General features: G+C 30.6%; 1 protein-coding gene across 1 annotated transcript; it reads right to left on the bottom strand.

Annotated features, from left to right (window-relative positions):
- Positions 1-6,615: 6,615 nt before the first annotated feature.
- Positions 6,616-20,707, bottom strand: LOC134688263 (24-hydroxycholesterol 7-alpha-hydroxylase-like). Its single transcript, XM_063548796.1, has 13 exons — positions 20,491-20,707; positions 19,074-19,209; positions 18,020-18,166; positions 15,293-15,387; positions 14,911-14,996; positions 13,963-14,050; positions 13,247-13,342; positions 12,297-12,387; positions 10,687-10,817; positions 9,629-9,724; positions 9,003-9,091; positions 7,820-8,048; positions 6,616-6,834 (listed from the first exon to the last, which is right to left on the bottom strand). Exons 1-13 carry the CDS (start codon positions 20,683-20,685, stop codon positions 6,763-6,765), a joined length of 1,551 nt encoding a protein of 516 aa, XP_063404866.1. The 5' UTR covers positions 20,686-20,707; the 3' UTR covers positions 6,616-6,762.
- Between the last annotated feature and the right edge of the window lie 34 nt (positions 20,708-20,741).

Raw genomic sequence — 20,741 nt, 5'->3', positions numbered from 1 at the left:
TTTCTCATTCGAAAAAAACAGATTATCTTCAATTAGTCACACTTTTTTTTTTGGGAAAGTTGAAACGGTATGTCAAAGTTTCAAAACGACGTTTTCACGTTAAATAACCCTTGCAACAACTCTCTGGGGGCACAAAAGTAACCTGAAGCAAGACTGAGCTTTTGCTCCTTTTCGGCGACATACCCTGGCTTTTCAGTGGCAGTGCAAACATCCCGAGCTTCATTCCACAGAACATTCCATTTGTAGTAAAGATTTTGTCGTCCTTAAAATATGCATTGCATGATATTTGCCACGGGAATTTAAGAACGCAGCAATCAACTAATCGTCACTTGTCGACTAATCGCCTCGTCATACCAAAATATTTTACCCGCACATAACAGCTGTCGTAGTGGTATTATGATTTTTTGGAGCTGTTCGTCATTAAAATGTCGCTGTTGCTATTTTTATGCCCCACCTACGATAGTAGAGGGGTATTATGTTTTCTGGTCTTAGCGTCCGTGTGTCCGTTAGTCAGTCCGTCTCTTCGTTCGTTCGTTCGTCTGTCCAGTTTCAGGATAAGGTTTTTGGTCGAGGTATTTTTTGATGAAGTTGAAGTCCAATCAACCTGAAACTTAGTATGTATCTGTCTTATGATATGATCTGTCTAATTTTAATGTCAAATTAGAGTTTTATTTTATTTTAACCTTTGCTATTTCATCTTTAATCAGTAGGCTATTTACCCAAGGCAAACGCATCAGAGTATTTTACACTCCGTTAGTGCAGTTACCAAGAGTTCACTTTCACAATTAGTATACAATGAAAAGTCATTCATGTATAGCATTTCATAATGCATGGAAAGCCATGTACTTTGAAAATTGGAGGGGAAAAACTGTCTTTTCATTGGACGAGAAGGGGTGAGTATGTTCTAACCAACAAATGAATGACCAAGGCCAAATGTGATTTGTTAATATCCAATAAATGACCATGGCCAAAACTACTTTATTTGCTTCAGGATTTCAGATATTTAACGTATGTTAAGGCCAACAGCTAAATCTATATCTGTTGGTTCTATCTTTAAAAAAATAAAAGGGAAAAAGTAAAATCACAAAAATACTGAACTCGGAGGAAAATCAATACGGAAAGTCCATAATCACATGGCAAAATCAAATAACAAAACGCATCAAAAACGAATAGACAAGAACTGTCATAAATGATAGTTATCAAAGGTACCAGGATTAAGTGGCATCGACCCAGTGGTTTAAATAGATATCAAAGGTTCGAGGATTATAATTTAATACGCCAGACGCGCGTTTTGTTTTCATAAGACTCATCAGTGGCGCTCATATCAAAACTTAAAAAGCCAAACAAGTAAAACGTTGAAGAGCATTCAGGACCAAAAATTCAAAAAAGTGGTGCCAAATACGGCTAAGGTAATCTACTCCTGGAATAAGAAAATTCTTAGTTTTTCAAAACATTGTATGTTTTGTTAACTGGAAATGATAAAAATGAACATATACTTGATATTCATGTCAACACCGAAGTGCTGACTACTAGGATGGTCATACCCTCGGGGACGAAACGTCCACCAGCAGTGGCATCGATACAGTAGTGTAAATAGTTATCAAAGGTACCAGGATTAAGTGGCATCGACCCAGTAGTGTAAATAGTTGACCTATGTCAAATGTCCTTTATTAAGTTGAGTCTTTTCAGAGGTAAATATCCAATGAATTACCATATGTAAATTAAATATTCAAGCTAAGTATTTTCAGAGGTTAAACGTAAACATCCAATGAATTACCATATGTAAATTTAATATTCAAGCTAAGTATTTTCAGGTTAAACGTAAACATCCAATGAATCACGAAGTGTAAATCTACTCATCAAGTTGAATTTTTTCAGAGGTAAAACAAAATTATTCCTCGGAATAACAAATGTAGAGTCTACTTTATTTGTTTCAATCTCTTCAGGGATGTAACGGTATTATACCGCTGTTATAAAACCATAAATCGATCAAGTGAAAACTAATCTGGGTAACAAACTAAAAGAGAGGGAAACACATTAACTATAAGAGGAAAACAACGGAAAATCAGATACACTGAACTGCAACAAAAACATAGAAATAGATTATTTGATTAATAAAGGCAACAGTTGTATACCGGTGTTCAAAAGTCGAGAAAAAAAATCGGGTTACATTCTAAAAACGACGAAAACGCATCAACTATAAAAGGAAAACAAAGGAACAACAGGAATATTAAATTGAAAAAAAAAACAAACTGCCATTTTCCTGACTTGGCAGAGGTCATTTTTAGACAATTGTATACACGCTTAAATGTCTCGCCTGTTTAACTTAAGGTCAAGGAACAGTAAATGGGCTATGTCGCAGATTTTGCTAAAAAATTGCATACAACCTTGGCTCGTTGAACTACAACTGAAAATCGAAAAAATTATACATTTATCTCTTTTATTTTCTGAAAAATTGCAGATTGATTTCTCTTAATATGGGTGAACATTTGTATAGGAAGCACATAAAATCGACGAAAAACCTTCTAAAATTTGTCTTTAAATCGCCAAATCTATAATTCTACTCCATAGATTTTTCTTAAAAAACTATATATTGTTGACACATAAATTTCTGTTTTAATGATATAAAATAATCATAGGGTCACCGACTTCGTTTTTTGTCTAATTATCATTTTGCTACCTTATTGGTAGTGAAAAACGTCAAAAATCAACGTTTTACGGCCTGCAACGCGATAACGTTACGATTATTTCGACGTTTTGTTGGATTTTTTTCACGAAGAACGCATCTTTGAATGATGTATACCGTAAAAACGAAGTCGGTGACCCTATCTTTATTTTGCATCATTATAACGGAAATTTATGTATCAACAACATATAGTTTTTTAAGAAAAATCTATGGAGTAGAATTAGAGATTTGGCGGTTTTAAGACAAATTTTAGAAGAGTTTTCGCCGATTTTATGTGCTTTCTATACAAATGTTCACCCATTTTGTAAGAATTCAATCAGTAATATTTCAAATGATAATTGAGATAAATGCATTATTATTTCGATTTTCAGTTGAAGTTCATCGAGCCAGAGCTGTATGCCAAATTTTACTGAAATCTATGACATTTACTGTAACTTGACCTTAACACTGAAAGTCTTTAATATGAGTGGTTTTTAAGTGAGGTAAAATCAACTCATCTGGTTTAGTCTCTTCCGAGTTGCAATGTAAATTTCATATGAATGACCTAGGCAAGATGTACCTCATTTGGTTGGATATTTTCAATCATGTAACGTAAATATCACATGGAATGACTTAAATCAAATCTACATCTTTTGATTCCATCTTTTCGGATATCAACGTAAATATCCATAGAATTACCATGATTAAATCTACTTGAGCAGGTTGATTCTTTTCATAGAACGTAAATACATACATCAAATGAAAGTCTAAGGCAAATATACTTCATTTGATCAGTCTCTTCATATGTAAAACGTATACCCATGGTTGAATATTTTCGAGTTAAATATCACGTGAACAAATTAGGTCAAATCTACATCTTTGATTTTATCTTTCCGGAGATAAACGTAAATATGAAATGAAAGTCTAAAGTAAAATCGATTTCATTTGATTCAGTCTCTTTAGAAGTGTAACCGTAAATATCCAATGAAAGCCTTAGGTCAAATCTACTTCATTTGGTCCAGTCATTTCACAGGTGCAACTTGATTATCAAATAAATGAGGGACCAACTCTACTTTATTTGGTTCAGAACTTTAAGAGAGGTGACGTAAATATATGATATACGATTACAAGTGGAAATTCAACATTTGGTTCAGAATTGTCAGAGGCATAACCTATTCAGAGTTGGTAACTTTCAGAGGTGTAATTAAAATCATACTTCATTGGTTCATCATTTTCAAGGTGTGAACTAAATACCTCCTGGATGACTATTGCCAAATATACTTCATTGGTTCAATATTTTCAGAGGTGTCATGCAAAGGCGACTGGGTATGAATCAATTTCATATTCTCAGTGTCTCAGAGATGTAAAGTAAATATCACATCAATGACTTATGGTCAAATCTACTTCATTTTGTTCAGGTTTTTAAAAGGTGCAACATAAATATCCAACGAATGACTTCGACCGAAACCACTTCTGTGGGTAAGTTTTTCAGAACTGTTTTATGCAAATATTCAATGAATGACTACGGTCAACTGTGTATGTAATTATCCAATAAATGACCAAGGCCAAATCTACTTGAATTCTTTGTGTCTGTTTTCAAGTGCTATGTAAATATCCCATAATTGACTACGGCCAAACACTACTTTATCTGCTGCAGTTTTTCTAGAGGTGTCCTGTAAATAGCCAATGAATGGCCAATGCCATCTTCTTCATTTGGTCAGTAATTTCAGAGGTGTTATGTAAATTTCATATGAATGAACAAAGCCAAATAATTTTCATTTCGGTTGTCTTTTCAAAGTGCAGAATCCCAAGAATGACCTTGGCCATATCTGATTCACTCACTTTTCAGAAGGGCAACACAAATATTCGATGAATAACCAAGGTGAAATATACTTCTTTTAGTAATTTTAGGATAGTTATATAAATATCTCGTGCACTTCTATCAAGGCCAATCTACTTCATTCATTCTGATTTTGTTTATCAGTTATGTAAATATCTCATGAATGACTAAGACTAACTCCACTCAATGTGTTCAGTATTTTTCGAGTAGTGAGGTAAATGGCCCATGAATGACCAGAAAAATAACTTCTACACATACATGTATTTAGTATTTTCAGAGGTGAAATGTAAATATCTCATGAATGACACACGCCAAAACTTCGCTGGTTAAATTGTTTCATGAATGTAACATTAATATTTCATGGAAGTAATAGCCACTAAAATCAAATTAACTCAAATCAGTTAAGTATTGTTAGGATTGTTAAGTAAAAATCTGCTGGATTACTAGGGCCTAATTAACTAATTTGTTTCAGATTTTTTACACTGATTAATAAAATATCCAATCTTGTGACCTCATCTCTTCTGAAACCAGATGTTTTGGTGTAATACCATCAAATCATAAAAATATGTCACATCCTGCTGCATACGAAAAAGGGTTGAAAAAAAAATTCCCTTTAGGTTGAAAGTTCTGGGTCATAAACATATGTCTTGGGTGTTTCAAAGCACCATTACTGTTTTTGTTAGGTGTTTTATTTTTGGAATCTTGAGGTTACATAGTTTCTACAGCTTGTAAATATGTTAAAAAAGAGGGCTTTTGATTGGTTAACTTCCAGTAATGGTTATTTACTTATATACAATGAAAAAGGTATATGAAATTTGGACTATAGTACTGGATAGGATAAAACTTTATAGGCCAAGAATATTTCTTTCTTTAAAACCTTTTTTTTTATAAGTGCAAATTCAACAGACTAATAGGAGACATAACTAGTACATTACCAGTAGCTGTTTTTGACACATTTTGATACAACAGAAAACATCAGAATTGAACAATTGCTTTTTCACTTTAGGAAGTATAATACTGGTATATCTTTTTTTTAGACATATTAGAGATTGAAATGACAAAACAAAATATTGTTCTTTTGATTACTGTATTATAATTAACCACATCTTCAAAAAAATTGTGTCTCATTATTCTTATAGACTATCATAAAAAAGTTTGAATTATGATTTAAAATATAAAACAAAAATTAATTTTTCTCACATTATTGGCTTCCTTTTATTGCGGTTAAAATAGCTTTGCCTAATAATGAGTTAAAATAATTCCACCTTGACTTCCAAAAAAATTCCAACGGTGTCTTATTTTCAAAACTGTATTTAATAGCACAGGTTTGTTTCTGGCCAATATGGAGTTCCCAAACCCTCTATGGATTTATAGGGTTTGGTCAGTGAATGTATAATGAAATCAGTACAGGTCTTTTTCTGCCAAGTTTTGTATAAAAATAAACAATGCAATACAATACCATTAAAAGATGAAGTCACAATAAATAGTACAATTGACATCATGAACCCAATATGAAGTTAACTGACCTCATACAGATTTATATAGTGTGTCACTCTGTGACCAGATTAAACCAATCATAACACCACTAATTTACCCCTGCAATAATAACATTGAAAATTAGGGAATTCAATATAAGGTATACAAGCCAGGTAGGTAACTAAACTGGGTCTACTTCCCTAAAACTGCATTGTGTCTCTTTTGGTGAGCAATTTAAAAAAAAATCTGATTATTGAATTCCTCCAAGGTTTTGATGAGTGGAAATTTTTAGATAAAGGAAAATGTACTTCAAGGGCTTAATTGGCCCTGTTATTCATCCAAAAATCAAATATTCTCTGATGTCCTTATTAATCACATTTTTGAAGGATCAAAAGAACAAATCAACATTGAAAAAATGGTTCACTGTTTTAGATTTATCTGATTATTGTACTTATCTGTGGTTTTGATGAATGAAAAAAACTTAAGTCACTGGTAATAACAAATTAATGATGGTAAGAAGGTATAACAGATTGAACGGACAAAAACATAATTCTCTCTGCAAATTGGTTGCACGAAATATAATAACACTTTGAATAAAGATGAAAACTATAATAGATGAATCATTAAAAAACATGAGTATTTTTATTTATCACATCCTTTGCATTATTTAAATGAATTCTAATAAAAAATGTCTATTTCCACTGCTTAAAATTTCAACATAATTACAATAGCTTCTATTACTAATTTCCCCTGAGTAATTTATTTTAATCCAATAAAGCCTCTATTTCCTTAATTTATATTCCACAGGACAGGGCTCTGCTGGTTGTTGTGTTCCTACTAAATGTTTCTTGCTCTGAAATGATATATAAAAAATAATTATAAAAAGTTAGCTGAGCTATACAATACACTGCTTTGGTATTAATCAAGGAAAATATTCTTAAACTGAAATATTTTTCAATTCATTTATGCCAAAAAAAAAATGATTAAAACTTTGAGCAAGATTTTTGTGCTCAGACTTAAAAATCAACCAATCAAAATACAGGATTTGGTGTTTCCAGCATGATTTTTTGTGCTCCAAGCACTGAGCAAAGTTTTATGACTTCAACCCCAGATGTCCACATCGTAAGTACCTTTTGTACCGGCATGAATTTTTAAACTGAAAAACAGTTAAAGTGATGCCACCCAAATTAAACTTGATCTGTGTTTGGTTGTTATGGTAATAAGTATTATATGCAAGTTCTTTTGGTTGAGGCCACAAGGGAACAATTTCAGGACATACAGATTGATAAGGGTAAAACTTTGTGCTCTCTTCTCATAGAATCTTGGGTATATCATACAAGGTATGTATTTTTGTACCTCATATGAATCAGTTCTTGTATTTCTGAACTGTATACTATTAACTCATTAAAATTCTATCTATCCAAAGGAGTGATATTTCTAAAAGTGAAGTTAATAATCAGTTTAAATGTACTGATAATAATACATGGAACCCACATGTTTTTGTATGTCTTGTTATAGATTATTGTATGTCAGGAAATAAATTATGGCTTAGAATGTCATTGTAGTATAAAACAGGGTTTATATCTTTATAACACAAACATATTACAAGTCCTTAATATTACTGAAAGTGACTATTTACATATTACACATAAATCAATCCCCTTTTTCATTATTAAACTTATTCCATTGTTTAAGCTTATGATGGGCAAAAATATAAGCGGTCAGGAAATTGTTTCATTAAATAAAAAATAAGGAATCTGCCTGTTTATATACTATGCACTGCCTCCTTACTGAAGTTTTTTTTTCTTTTATTATTAATGATTTTACATAGAACTTACAGGTTCTGGAATTGAATTAATAAGGAGTTTACAATCAAACAACTGTAGAAACATAGCAACATACATCTGAATTTCTAAAATAGCATACCACCTAAAATAGAACAGAAAAACATACATATAGATAGCAACATACATCTGGATTTCTAAAATAGCATACCACCTAAAATAGAACAGAAAAACATACATATAGATAGCAACATACATCTGGATTTCTAAAATAGCATACCACCTAAAATAGAACAGAAAAACATACATATAGATAGCAGATCATCACCTAAATTACATTAGATTTTGGGTAATGCCTGTTTATTTTTGTTTTGCTATAAAGCAGTCTGTAGGTTTTTTGTATGAAGTGTTTTTAATGTTGTGTTTCTGTTGTGTCATAGTTCTCTCATATTTGATGCATTTCCCTCAATTTTAGTTTCTAACCCAGTTTTGTTTTTTTTCTCAATAGATTTATGAATTTTGATCAGTGGTTTACTACTGTTGCCTTTATTTTCTATTGTGTCATGTCAGGACCTTTTACAGAGAGGTATGGTTTCTGCTCATTGTTGAAGGCTGTAGAATGACTTATGGTTGCTTAATTTTATGTCATGTGGACAGTGTTGGAATTTGTCTCATTCTAGGTCAAGAAGTGTAAAGAAATCTCTCTCATAAAAATTGAGGAAGAAAAATTTGGATTTATTTACTTCTGGATTTATCTACTTCTCAGGCAAAATTGAAAAAACATATAGTAAAATATCTTTGCTTTTAACATTCCCTAACTCAAAAGTTACTGATATCTTTTAGCAACAATTTACCATTATAAGTTATGTATTTTTCAATTACCGGTACTATTCAATGACATACATCTAGATCTATTTCATTCATAAAAAAAACAATTTTGCCATCAATTTTTCTGTCTTTTGACAGTTTTCTCTGCTTACACACAAACAAACCAGCTATGTAGTGACATAACAAATAACAAATTTTATGCTTGTCACTTGCTGTAACTTTGAAATGAAAAACAGAAATAAAAGCAGCTTGTTTTTTACTTTGGGTTTGCCTACATGTAGGGATTTTGTCATGAATAGACACACTTTCCTTTCATTCTAACACTAACTTTATAAGAGCAAATCACACCTACAATTTGTTTACCTCCAAAAACAAAGGTGTTGCACATACACTGTAATGTGTTACCTACCTCCCTGGACATTGATATCTGCCTCCACCAAAAGCTACAAATCCATCTAAAAATACATTCTTATCTATGTCTGCTTCCTTCCATCTTTCCTAGAAAATGAAAATGATAAACTTTTGTTATAACGTAATTAATAATTTCTATGTTCACTGGACCTTGAAATTGGAGTGGAAACTATAATTTAGCATTTAAATTAGAAAGATCATATCATAGGGAACATGTGTACTAAGTATCAAGTTTTTTTGGACATCTTCTTCATCAAAAACTACTGTGAACAAAATTTAAGCTTAAGTGGGACAGATGGTTGCTTAAATTAATTCGACAGACAACCGAACGAATAGATGAACAGACAGAATAACAGACAGACGGAATACCGAACGAATGAAGGTATGCACAGACCAGAAAACTTAATGCCCATAAATGGAGCATAATAAAAATATAAAGTCAGAATAGACTGATTAATTGATAACGATTTGTCTTCCATAAACTAATTCTTATCTCTTAGTGTGTATTTTTTTCACAATGAATATACACTTTGACTTTGGGTACATCAAGGAAGTACATAGTATATACAATTTCACTGTCCGGATGATAAAAAGATGGCAGCATCTCAATAGCCTGATACTCACTGGTTTGTACATCAAGGGATCTGGGAAATATTTTTCATTTCTATGTGCCCAAAATGGTGATAACATTAACATGTCTCCCTCTGGGATCTCCATCTCCTACAATGTAAAAATAAGTTATAGTAATATTTGAAGTGGCATATCCATACATATCATGCTTTACAAAATAGTAAGCAATATTCAAGAGTTTTCAGCTGAAGGTCAATTCAAATTTTTTCCCAAGATTTACACTTTGTTAACCGTATTTTCAAAACTGCTTTTGTAACCTTCATTGTAATTTTTTCACGCGAGATACAGATGTATACAGATATCCCAGGATTACTCACAAACTAAACATAAAGTCCTTTAGAATTTTATACAGTTTTTCTATTAATCACCCCATTTCCACATCAATAACCTCTAGAAAAAAATGTGTTTAAACCTATAGTAACAATATAAAGATTACTGAGTGTATAATATAGAAACTACAAATTGTATAATATAGAAATTACAAAGTGAACAATATCAACCAAACCAAACTTTAGGAAATGTTATATTTACATGTACATATTCTAATGTGAAATGTTTTGTAGTTTTTTGTCTCATAAGCCAATCTTATGGCTGGGTACTGATTGATTTAATGTATATTTTCTTTATGTCATTGTATAATGTTCCATCAGTTTGTGACACCATAATAAAATACAATGTATGATAGAAATTACAAAGTGTACAATATAGAGATTACAAAGTGTGCAATATAAAGATTACAAAGTGTACACTATAAAGATTACAAAGTGTACAATATAGAAATTACAAAGTGTGCAATATAAAGATTACAGAGTATGCAATATAGAGATTACAGAGTGTACAATGTTAATATTACAAAGTGTATATAATATAAAAATTACATAAGTGTACAATGTTGATATTACAAAGTGTATGATATAGAGATTACATTTAGTGTACAATGATGATATTACAAAGTGTACAATGTTGAAATATTAAAGCTGTGTCTACACTTGAGTACATCCAACAGCAATCTAGTACCAGATAATCATACCAACAGACCATGCATTGCTTACCCTAATATTAAAGGATTTTATAACCCGTCTTGTGATAATACCAGTTGGTCTTAGTCTAATAGACTCTAAAACACACCATTTTAGGTATTGTAATTTTTTCAGACCTTCTTCTGTTATAGTTGGACACTGACCTAAAAAAATGAAATATAAAAATGTGATAATTATATATCTGTCAGTATAACTAACTTGAATATAGTTTTCACACTATTGTATACAGGGGCAATTCATTGGGTGATTTTTTGTTTATCCAATTTGGAGTTTGTCAACCGAAACTAAAATTCAGTAAATCACTAAGTAAAAAAATATATTTTTATAAATTTCAAAACATGTCATAATTCTCATCATGGAAACAAGAGCTTTTTTGTTTAGCAATTCCAACAGTTTAATAACTGCAGTCACATGAAATGCCAAATATCTCTGTTGTTCTTTCAGATATCAGGGAGGCAAGTATTAAGACAATGCCAACTGATTTCTATTTCTTCCCTAAATCAATATTTACTGCCTGATGTACAGTTTAAATACCTGGGAGGATTTAAAGAGGACAATGGACAATTTGGATTATATAATCACGAAAATTGAGGGTGGAGGGGGAGGGGAATTGGCATGCCACTAGAAATTATAAATATATGCATTTTAAAAAGACTTAATGGCATTCTATACTCCCAAGGTAAATCAGTAATAAATGGTGTTCATTATCACTGAACTACTATATATTTGTTTAGGGGCCAGCTGAAGAACGCCTCTGGGTGCAGGAATTTCTCGTTACATTGAAGACCTGTTGGTGACCTTCTGCTGTTGTTTTTTCTATGGTCGGGTTGTTGTCTCTTTGATACATTCCCCATTTCCATTCTCAATTTTATTATCATTGTATATTTATAACATAAGCAACTTTGAGAGCAAAAAGGTGTACCTTTTTCTGCAGTGTATTGTTCAACTATGAAAGACAATTGTAAAGGCAAATTTATCTCTTTTAAGGTATAAAAAATAAAATATATTAAACTAATATAACTAGCCTTTACATGAGAATAAAATAAAATAAAATTCATAAAAACATAATTCCTGTGTACATTATTAACTACAGCATTTAGAATAAATAAAATGTTTGAACCAGATGAAGGGATTTTGTTCTATTGCCAAGTTATTCTATTTCCTTTTCATTTTGTACTTCCTTTTGAAAAAAACATTTAAAACAAGCAAATAATTAAAAATATTTAGCCAATGTTGTGTTTTCTCCACCAATCTAACTATTCAGAACCTTTAAAATTTTAAATTAACTATAAACTATTTTTTTTAAAGAAGCCAAGATTCAAGATGACTTATTGAATTCTCAGGATGTTTGAGGAAGGTTCATGTCTAGCTTAGTGATAAATGAAGCTGTTGTGCAAACTGATGGCTCATTCTTGAAACAGTTATTAGTTTCAACTAATTGCTACTGTTAAATGTCTAGCCTATTCAGGTGCTAAAAATGCTAACCACACATTTTTAAAAAGTGATTGAAATGCATGAGTGATTATAAGCAGATAGAAAAGCCGGTAAGTATCAAAAGAAAATCAAATGTGCTTGTAAGAAAAGACTTTGATAGAACATCATGAATTTGTTCCATGTCCTACCATTTTGTCCAAATACACTTGTCAATTCTGTTTTCACTTTTTGTAGTACTTTTTCATCATGCAAAATAAATGCTAGTGTCCAAAATGTTATCTGTTAAAATATGTGAAATATATATATGGTGATTGAGATCTTGATAGATTTGCTTGTGTTTTGAACTGAAGATTATCTATTAGTGAAAATGATATTGTGAAAGTATGTTACTGTTTACATATTTTATTAAAGAAATCATTTTATATTTTGCTACAAGGGTAAAGACATAAATATGAAATATAAAAAAGATTCAATAATTGGGATTAGGAAACAAGAGCAGTGCTCTTATATAAATCTGTCCTCCTTGTCCTGAAAGTATGTTAAATTGTGGAAGCCAGATTTTGTGACTTGTGAAATTTCACTACTTCATGTAAGATTTTTTAATTGGACGACTGCAACTCATTATGTATATAGATTTCACTGGGAAGTATTTTTTTGTTAATAAATTTCCGGCATGAAAACTGGTAACAAAAGAATAAATCTTCTTTCACAGTGAAATCTAGGGTATACAACAAATAATTATCTTACATTAATTTGATTCGGTAAGCCCAATAAGTTGACTAAGCAAATAAAATTCAAGATTAAAATAAGCTACTAAAATAAGAAATTATAATAAATTATGAGTATATATATTATGTGCAGAAACAAAAATAAATACATGTCGTAATAGGATAGTTGTAACTTAAAATAAATAGATAAACAGTGCTATTTTTACAAGCAACATTTCATATACATATGAATTAACCAGATAATCTCAAATGAAAAGAAGATAACACCACTGTTATCCAAATCAAATCTACAACTGGATCTTTTTGTGGTTTCTTATGAGAATGGGCTTATTTAAGTTTCAAATAAAAACCATAAACTAAAGAATCATATACAGTATACACTATGTAAATTGCAAGCATGTCATACTTACTGGTATAGCATTGGCCAGAGATGCCCATAATAACAACAAACTATAGTTTGGTTTATACTGGTCCTGGACTAAGTTTAACAGAGAGTGAAGTAATGTCTGAAAAAAGATTAGAATATTATAGCAATTCATTGGAATAAATAGACAAACAATTATAATTTTTCTATGAAAAGTTACTGTGGATAAATTTATTTTGGTTGGTACCAATTTTCGTGGTTTGAGAACAACTTGCATGTTTGTGGATATATAGTTCAGTGGTTTTGGCAAAGTCTGCATACATTCCTTTTAAAAAAATTGCAATTCGTTAAATATTCAAGGTTTGTGGTTTCCCTATAACAACGAAATCCAAGAAAATTGGTATCCAATGAATATTAATGAATCCACAGTATAACAATGATGCAAAAACAGAAACCATGCTTGTGTTTGATGTTGTAGTTAACACCTTACCTAATCACAATTTTTTAGACTCAGGACAATTTAGAGCCTCACATATCATAACTGTAAACCAACTTATTTTTGGTTGATATTATATATGGCTTTTTGCCATTTCTAGACAATTTTGTGATATTTTTCTACTGGCATAAGTTGAAAAATTAGTTGGTTTACAGTTGTCACTTGTCTTTCATTGGAGACTTATGATGAAATTTAGATGTCATTTGGTTATTGTGTTGTTAGGTTGCTGTCTGTGCAACTAAGATATCTTTCTATAAATACTTTACCTCATCATCATCTGACTTCTTATTTGTTGTCTTTGGAACAACTTTACTGAACAGGTCTATCAAATATTTCTTAGCTGATGACCAATCTCTGAAAATTTGATTTGTTGCATGAATAATCACATACATGTGCATTCATTAATATATTAAGAAATATCATAAAAGTCTTAAAGTATAAAAGGTATTTTTTTAAGGCTTAAAGGCATAATGAAATGCAAAGCTTGTCAAGCATGTTCCACTTTTATCTGTTTGGGAACAAGACAATATGTATCCAAGTCAGGACAATGTACTGTTTACTTTAAATATTTTACAATTCAGAAGAAATTAATTTTGGGCATGAAGTAGACACATATGTATGGCCACAATGGACTTTTTGATTGCTTTCCGAGGAAATAAGAAAACTCATATATCTGACAAATGAAAATGAATTCTAATGCAACAACGTTTGTAACGTTCATTTTGATTGGATAACGTCACTTATTTACATGGCATCAATTGACAATTGATGCTATGGGACTTACGCGCAAGCGCAGACAGCATATGACAGATTTTAAATGCATGTTTTAACGTTGTTTTCTGAGAGTTTCATTAGAATGGAGATAACAATATTGTATTTTAAGCTCTGGCGGCATCAATTGGGGATTTGATGGTCGCAAATACCTGTTTACTGTCTCCGCTAACCCGTCACCAGTAAACATAATTTGCGACCATCAAATCCCCAATTGATGCCGTCAGAGCTTAAAATACAATACAGTTATCTCCTAAATGGACACCACTAAACTTTTCAATTAAAAACTTCTTCTATATAGGTTCAACTACATACTTTTGGAAATTTACAAACATTTTAAATTTATTGAACCTTGATGTTAACATTGATATAAGAAATAAAAATCAATATTTCAATCAACATGTTTATTTTCCACAATAAAGTTACACAAATATCATACTAACTTCAGAAAAACAGATGGAATTCTGGCTCCATATTCAAACTGTTCATCAAACATGACAAACATTTCTTCTAGTTTCTCAAATTCTTTCTAGAAAATAATTAAAATCAAATTTATGATCAAATCAGAGATGTTTAACTCAACAGATAACAATGAAATTATTCTTATATAATTTGCAAATAATTGAATGTTAAGGGAACACAGCTTAATCCATGAAAATTATAAGCCAGCTTTGTCTGCTCCAACGCATAAACATAAAGAAGAAGAAGAAGTTTGCAAGTAATCAGTGATTTGCAAGAGAGAATTGCATGTTTAATTTCTATTAATAGATTTGAGATTTATAACTTTTTTAATTTGGGTTAATCACAACTATAAGCAATAATTACCTCAGAATTAACTGGTAAAACATTTTTACCAAATAGGTTATTGATAACTGCAGCATACATAGACTTCCTCACCAAGTGATGTAGGTCTCCCTTACCTGTAAGATAATACATAACCAGTATTGAAATCTATACATGTGTTGTGGATTAATTAAAATTCATTAGTACCAATTTTCATGGATTACAGTAAAATTGAACTTAACATCTAATTATTAGGAAATTGTGTGCTACTTAACTAAGTTAACTTTCTAATCACATTAGTAATGCTTTAATATAGAGTAGAATACTTACTTAATAGATAAAGGAAGATGTGGTATGAGTGCCAATGAGCCCACTGATAATCTCCACTACAAAGGTATCCTTATTAGTGAATGGAATCCACTGATTTTATTCAAAGAAATTTTTTATTATTTAAACTTTTAGAGAATAATATAAATGGCAAATTTTTCCGTATTATACAAAATATGTACGAAAATGTAAAATCACGCATTATATTTAATGGTGAGAAATCAGAGTTATTTACTTGTGAAATGGGTGTAAGACAGGGAGAAAATCTTTCCCCTGCTCTGTTTGCAATATTTTTAAATGATTTACAACATTTTTTTGAAGGCAAAGATGTACTTGGTGTAAATTCTATTAGTGATGACCTCGAACATGAGTTAACAGTATTTTTAAAAATATTTATGTTATTATATGCGGATGACACTGTGATGTTTTCCGAGAGTAGTGAAGATTTACAAAACATGTTAAATGAATTTGATGATTATTGTGAAAAATGGCAACTCAAAATAAATGTTAACAAGACAAAAGTTCTTATATTCTCCAAAGGGAGACAACCCAAAAATATTAGATTTGTTATACAGAATAGAGAATTAGAAATTGTAACTGAGTATAAATACCTCGGTATATTTTTTGCTAGAAGTGGTTCTTTTTTAAAGACCCGAAAATATATTTGTGAACAAGCTACAAAAGCAATGTATGGTATTTTAAAAAAGTGTAGACAAAACAGTTTGACTATAGAATGTCAGTTAGACATGTTTGATAAGATAGTTTTACCTATTCTTCTTTATGGTTCGGAAATTTGGGGATTTGAAAATTTTGATTTGATAGAACGTATACATTTAAAATTTTGTAAGCTTGTTCTACATTTAAAACAGAGTACGCCTAGCTGTATTGTCTATGCGGAATTGGGTAGATATCCTGTAATTATTAATGCCAAAGTTCGTATGGTTAGTTTCTTATGTAGATTACTATGTGGTAAAGAAAGTAAAATTTCATGTCTTTTATATAAACTATTGTATATTAATTTTCATAACTATGGTCTTAACTGCAAATGGATATCATTTGTAAAAACTGTTTTTGATACCTGTGGAATGTCAAATATCTGGTCGAATCAAATGTTAGATAAATGGGTAATCAAAAGTATTGAGTTGAAACTTAAAGACCAGTTTTTGCAGAATTGCCTAAGCGAAATTAACACTACTCCTAAATGCTTATGTTATAGAATTTTTAAAACTGATATTAAATTAGAAAGCTATTTTTCCAAATTGTCAATATATAATCAATATTTATTGTGTAAATTTAGATGTGGAAGTCACCGATTACCTATCGAGACGGGAAGGTGGAATAACATATCAAGAAATGATAGGTTGTGCCATCTTTGCGAATCAAGTGACGTAGGTGATGAATATCATTATGTTATGTCATGTAATGCTCTTACTCAAGAAAGAAAGAGGTTGTTACCAAACTATTGTACTCTTCGTCCAAATATTTATAAATATCAACAATTAATGAGCTCTAATAATCATATTGTTCTTGAAAAACTTTGTAGATTTATAAAAATTATAAATGTGAGGGTCACTCCTCCTGGTTAGTTTGAAATTTAATGTTTATGTTTGTATTGTTCACATGTGCTTCAATATTTTATGTAATTGCTTATATATTCTCTGTAACTATGTAACTTGTAGTTTATGAGAAATAAAATTCATTCATTCATTCATTCAGTAACATACTTTTAAAAAGTATGGTCAGTAGGTCGGCAAGTTTTTAATTATTATTTTTAGATTTTTACTTTGGTTGTCAAAATGATTACGGTATTATACACCCCCTTACCAGAAGTTGGCCAATTTAGTTATTTTTGTTGCATTCTGTTATGAATTCTTGCATTTTAGCCATAACAGATACATCTGATGAAAATTCAGATGACAAAAATCTATGAATTTAAGGTAGTACCCAACACTTTCACTAAAATAAATTTGGCTTGTTTAATTTTTATAAACTTTTGACAAACTACTTACTTTGACCCTTTGACAAAAATATAAAAATTTCAAAAAATGTGAACCAACTGTTTTGTCAAAAAAATTACAGTGGTTATATAGCAGTTTGACAAACACCAATTTTGATCATTGAGAAGCTAAATATTCCCTTTGCAACACAAAGTAATTAAAATGTTTAGCTGACTTTACAGGGTTATCTCCTTTTAGTTTTAGGTACCACCTTAATTATTTGAATTCACAATCCTCAAGATTTGATCGTTTGAAATAATTTTTCAGAAATGAAAAAAAAAAGTTCTAGGGTCTGTCGGGTAAATGGAACCACACATATTTCTTTATTTGGCCTAATTGAAATTAAGACTTATATCTCCATAAAGTGTTTTTAATTAAAATTAAATGTTTAAATATAGGTATCATACATTGTATTGTGACTTTCAAGATAATGACAATCCATTACCTTGCTTTCCAATCTGTGTTAACTGGTCCCTGAATTCATCACAGAGTTTGTCAGAAAAGTAAATTAACCTGGATGAAGCAAGTCTTCCTTTAACCATGTCATGAATCTTTGTGTGGTACTTGAAAAATGATGCTTTACTTACAGATGCTGTAATTTAAAAAAATCATTATCTTGACATCTGCAGTAAATAATAAGAAAAAATCATATGTTTTCTACAGTCTAAACACCATGTTCACTAATTAATATTCAGAAATTCACATGCACAGGATGGAATAATTGTAGTTAATTATTTTCAAATTTATGACAAATTTTTCTATCAATTTGGACTACTATACGTATAGTACAAATGAGAGTAGAGTTTCTTCAAAGTTTTCTTCTTCAGAATTCATTGCATTCTATGTTAACCTCATCAAGTTCTGGCATTCATAGCCATTTATTTTAATTTCCTTAAAGTGACAATTTTCTACTTCAGAATTCATTGCATTCTATGTTAAATTCATCAAGTTCTGGCATTCATAGCCATTTATTTTAATTTCCTTAAAGTGACAATTCATTTCATATCAAAACTTATCAGGAAGTGTGCTGGAAAATTCACAGACTTTTGTATCTTTTGGCAAATAAGGGCACATTGATTATTGAAAGTCAGGAAGTAGAAAAACTATTGTCTTCATAACATGCTTAACTCAGTAACAGGATAAATATCTGCATAATTTAATTTCTGGTGGATAGTTGTCTAATTCGCAATCAACCGCATATCTTTGTTACATTATCCTAACCAGACATGAATTGTGTTTTTTTATTCTTATTTTGCTCATTTTTTGTCTAATCTTGACTTTTATATATGGAGAGATTTTCTATTTTGTCCTTTTCTACCAAAAGTGCCAAATGAAAAACCTAATGGTAGACATCTAGGCCATGAAAACAATAGCAGATAGGGTTGGTCTCACTATATATTTGTTTATACTTCACTTCAAGTGGCCTACATGTATATTTTTATGTTCAAATTTGGATTTCTATGGGACTCTGTGCTATTGTTACTGCAAGATATACATACCAACATTTAACACAGGGTCTTGAACAGCCTTCTGGAAGTCAACAAATGGTGATTGAAAGAAATGTTGGAAATCTTCTGCATCAGTAATAAAAGTCAGACGTTCCCCTGCTACATACAGAGTGAAGATGCTTCCAAGCTGCAACAAATAAAGAATTCAAAATCTCTTAAAACATCATTGAATTTATGCAGTTTTCTTTATAAAATATGTTGCATAATGATTGTATTATCTGTGTAATAAATTGCTACATGTACATTGTGTCCTTTTCTGCAAAAGAAGCAGATTGACAAATTTTAATAATGATCATTTTATCATGGTTTGATTTAAGTAGGCTAGAAAATTTCAACTTTTTTGTTTCTGTTCTTTATTATATAGAAATGTACTTTTAAAACGTCATTATATTGGAACAAGCATTCTGTGAGTATTGCATGGAAATATATCGTCCCCTGTCGGTTGAAAATTCAATGTAAAGGAACAAAATTCTAACTTGATCTATAACTTGTCAAATCTTTTAAAATATGAGTTATTCCGCTTTGAACAGAAATCTAGTAATTAAAAAGTACATGTATTTCATCAAAAATTTAATTCTAGGTAGAGGGCTTAAACTGAACAAGGAGAAAAGCTAAAATTGTGAAAATTGACCTTGACTTGTAACTTGACATGATAAAACAATACTAAAGGGGACTAGTAATAAATTCTATTTGAAATTACATGTCAATGGTATTTCTTATTAGTTTCACAGATGCACCATTTAATAGCCACTTATGCCATGTATGCAATGTAGTGTGATGACCAAGACTAGTAAATTTTTTTCAGATTATCAACATAATCAACTAGTTTAAATAATTACATGAACTATGATGTCTTCAATGAAAGGCTTATATCATTTTTTTTTTCTGACTCTTTCCTATCTTCTAGGAAGACGTCCTAGAATTTTTTTTAAATTGCATTTCAAGGGGGTACCTACATGATGAATAACGGTAATAATTCTTGCCAAATTATGTTAACAGTAATTTTTGGTGTATGACGATAAAATGTACACTTTCTTTTAGAAGATGAAAAATCTACTGATCTTGATGAGCACGTCAAAAAAAGACGTTAACAATAATTATTTGAGACAATCGGACGAATCACGATAAGGAAATTTTAACGAAACACAATAAAATTTAAACCAATTTGATGCTAACAGTAGCCAAATTGACTGTTTGATGTCTGACGTTAAAGGGCATAACTACCCTCTTTCAAGATATTTTAATCATTTGGAATAATTATCAACATGATCAAATATTTGCAATTCTGTTGAGGGATAAACCTTTGATAAGATCCAAAATAACTCGGGTGAAAGTGATATAAGTAAAATCTGGTCTTTTAAAAAATGTTTCGTATTATAATTTAGGAATATATATATCATTTATATACCTCCTTCTTTTGGGCTATGAAATCAAGAGGATTCTTCCCAAATTCAAATGCACATCCCAACCATGGAAACCAGCCTTTATAAGCTGGTGGCAGAGATTTTGATTTTGAACGGTTGACATGGTATAAATAGTATAGGATAGGTATGATCGTTGACAAAATAAGTCCAACAATCAGATCTTTGAGCTCCATAACCATTTTCACTCTAAAAGAATACGACAACTCTAGAGAAGTTCCAAAATTCATAAAAAAAA

The sequence above is a fragment of the Mytilus trossulus genome, chromosome 10, assembly GCF_036588685.1.
Source record: "Mytilus trossulus isolate FHL-02 chromosome 10, PNRI_Mtr1.1.1.hap1, whole genome shotgun sequence".
In the NCBI taxonomy this organism is placed as follows: domain Eukaryota; kingdom Metazoa; phylum Mollusca; class Bivalvia; order Mytilida; family Mytilidae; genus Mytilus; species Mytilus trossulus.
Note: the sequence above shows the minus strand (reverse complement) of the source record. Positions and strands in the feature narration are given on the sequence as shown.

Coding starts and splice junctions, on each gene's coding strand:
- LOC134688263 (XM_063548796.1), bottom strand. CDS start 20,685: ATGGTTATGGAGCTCAAAGATCTGATTGTTGGACTTATTTTGTCAACG. Junction 19,210..20,490: donor TCATAGCCCAAAAGAAGGAG/GTATATAAATGA, acceptor TATTTGTTGCAG/CTTGGAAGCATCTTCACTCT. Junction 10,818..12,296: donor AAGTGTATTTGGACAAAATG/GTAGGACATGGA, acceptor TCATTTTTTTAG/GTCAGTGTCCAACTATAACA.